General features: G+C 45.2%; 1 protein-coding gene across 1 annotated transcript; it reads right to left on the bottom strand.

The window, feature by feature from the left end:
• Nucleotides 1–931: 931 nt before the first annotated feature.
• On the bottom strand, nt 932–2,377 carry LOC130744276 (uncharacterized). The gene is made up of 2 exons (XM_057596465.1): nt 2,104–2,377; nt 932–1,890 (listed from the first exon to the last, which is right to left on the bottom strand). Exons 1-2 carry the CDS (start codon nt 2,375–2,377, stop codon nt 932–934), a joined length of 1,233 nt encoding a protein of 410 aa, XP_057452448.1.
• Nucleotides 2,378–2,798: the final 421 nt, after the last annotated feature.

Here is a 2,798-nt window from a genome sequence, read left to right as displayed (position 1 = left end):
AGGTTGTATTCTTTTTTAAACATGCAAAAAATGGCGCCACCTTGTCTCCCGCCTTTGGCAAAAAGCCAGATAAGGCCGCTAATCTTCCTGTTAACCTCTGGACCTCGTGAACATTAGACGGGCTTTTCATGTCCAAAATAGCTTTACACTTATCTGGATTAACCTCGATACCCCTTGAAGTGATCATGAATCCTAGAAATTTTCCGCCCAAAATCCCAAAGGAACACTTTTCCGGATTCAACCTCATGTTATACTTCCTGATCTGTGCAAATGCCTCGGTCAAGTCTCAGTGGTGCTGGCCCCCTTTGATAGTTTTAACAACCATGTCATCCACGTAGACTTCCATATTTCTTCCCACTTGACATGCAAAAACTTTGTCCATCAACCGCTGGTAGGTTGCTCCTGCATTTTTTAATCCAAAAGTCATTGTCCTGTACCAATAATTCGCTTGACTAGTCATGAATGCCGTTTTCACTTCATCTGGGCGGTGCATCACAATTTGATTATATGCCGAATATGCATCCATCAAACTTAGCATTTCATTTCCAGAAGCTCCGTCTACCAACTTATCCACATTTGGAAGTGGATATGAGTCTTTTGGGCACACCTTGTTTAAACTTGTGTAATCCGTACACATCCTCCATTTTCCATTTGCCTTTAGTACCATGACAACATTTGCCAACCAAGTTGGGTACTGAACTTCTCTGATGAACCTTCCTTCTAGTAATTTTTGAGTTTCCATTTGCACCGCCTTATCCTTTTCCTCGCCCATTCGCCTTCGAGCTTGCACTACGGGTTTTGCCCCGGGTTGAATTGATAAGTGATGGGATATAACATCAGGGTCAATTCACGGAACATCCTTGATCGTCCAAGCGAATAGATCCAAATTATTTTTGAGTAGGTCAACCAACCGATCTTCTTGCTCCTTTGACTAGGTGCTTCCAATTTTCAAAGCTCGCCCAGACACTTGAATGGATTTTGTCTCCTCCGCAGGCTGAGGTCGCAATTCCCCTGAGTCATCCCGAGGATCCAAGTTAAAATCTTCGTGTGGAAAGATTTGCGTAACACGATGACTTTCCTTGGCCGCTCTCTTGCCATAAAGCGCCAGACTTTGAGCATAACATGCTCTTACAGCCTCCTGATCCACCCTTAAAATTCCAATTTTGCCATTACTAGCTCGATACTTTACTGTTAAATGGGCGGTGGAGATTATTGCACATATTTTGTTTAAAGTATCACGCCCAAGAAGTACATTGTATTTCGCCCTGCATGGAAGCACTAAATACTTCACTTGAAACTTTTTCACAAACCCCCCCTCACCAAAAGCTGTTGCCAGTTCCACATATCCTCTGACCTTGGCCTGATCGCCGGTGAATCCAACCAAACACCCTATATATGGTTTCAAGTCGGACTCCTTTAAGCCCAACCTTTCAAATGCATCGCCATAAATGATGTTCGCAGAACTACGTTGGTCCAAAAAGACTTTCTTAGTAACATAGTTGTTCACTCGCAAAGTCACCACTATTGGATCGTTGTCATGTGGCGTCACATGATCAAAATCCTTAGGCGAGAAAGTGATAGGAGTGTGATTCAACCAACACTCCCCTTCATAAGCTTTGTGTACCGAATTTATCGCCTCTACATATCTTTTTCGCCCTCTACAAGATAAACGCCCACCGCCAAAGCCTCCAGCGATTGACGAGCATGACCCAGCGGGTGCTCCCAAATCCTCTACTCCCTCCTTTCCTTTTGATGATCTGCCCCCGGCAGCCTTGACTGCCTCTGACTGTGTGTTTTCTCCTGAGACAAAGTTTGCCAGGTGCCCTGCTTTGATCAATCTCTCAATCTCCTTGCGTAAAGTCCAGCAATTATCCGTAGTGTGTCCCGTAACTTTATGAAAATCACACCACTTCGTTGTATCCACATTTGCAGGAGGTCGCCTAGGTGGCCTTGGGTACTGGACTACCTTTGTTTGCCTTACTGCTCGCAAGATCGTACTGAGAGGGGCGTTCAGTTTGGTTTATTGCCCTTGGACGGGTGTGTTTCCTCCCTGGGCCGCCTGATTTGCTAGAGTAGGTTGGGCATTTCGATGCCAAGTGTTACTTTGTGGCCCTTGCCTGCCTGAAGAGTAGGGCGCCAACCTAGGTTGGCGCGGTATTTGAGCTGGGCGCTGATCTTTCGAATCACGCCCCCTCTCTGTTGTAACTTCAGGTTGGGTACGCCAGTTGTCACTATCTTTTTTGGTTTGCTCATCTTGCTCTACCAAGATGAATTCCTGTGCTCTAGCACACAAGTCCATCATGTCCTTGGCGGGTCTTCTGGTTAAGTCTTTGTTCAAGAGCCACACCTGAGCTTGTTTTTGAAGGCCGCCACACATATTTCCGGACTTGCGTCCTCCAACTGTACTAAAACTCTGCTGAATCGAGTCATGTACGTTTTGATACGTTCGCCCACCTACTGACGAATGTTAAACAAATCAGCAGGGGTCACCTTTTGAGTTTGATTGGCTGAAAATTGTGTTAGGAACTTAGTTGACAAGTCGGTAAAGTTTGAAATGGAATATGGGGGCTGTTTGATAAACCAAGTCATTGTCACGCCTTTAAATGTGGAACGCAATAATCTGCATTTTACCGCATCAGTCGCCCCACCAATGACCATCTTAGTATTAAAATATCGTAAGTGATCTAATGGGTCAGTGTCGCCCCCATACATATCCAATGTCAAAGTTTGCAAATGCTCCGGAATCTCAACTGCAGCCACAATCGCGAAGGGTTGAAAATCCACCACATCCTCTGCAT

This window comes from Lotus japonicus, chromosome 3, assembly GCF_012489685.1.
Source record: "Lotus japonicus ecotype B-129 chromosome 3, LjGifu_v1.2".
Classification (NCBI taxonomy): domain Eukaryota; kingdom Viridiplantae; phylum Streptophyta; class Magnoliopsida; order Fabales; family Fabaceae; genus Lotus; species Lotus japonicus.
Note: the sequence above shows the minus strand (reverse complement) of the source record. Positions and strands in the feature narration are given on the sequence as shown.

Coding starts and splice junctions, on each gene's coding strand:
- LOC130744276 (XM_057596465.1), bottom strand. CDS start 2,377: ATGTGTGGCGGCCTTCAAAAACAAGCTCAGGTGTGGCTCTTGAACAAA. Junction 1,891..2,103: donor AGGCAGGCAAGGGCCACAAA/GTAACACTTGGC, acceptor ATTTTCATAAAG/TTACGGGACACACTACGGAT.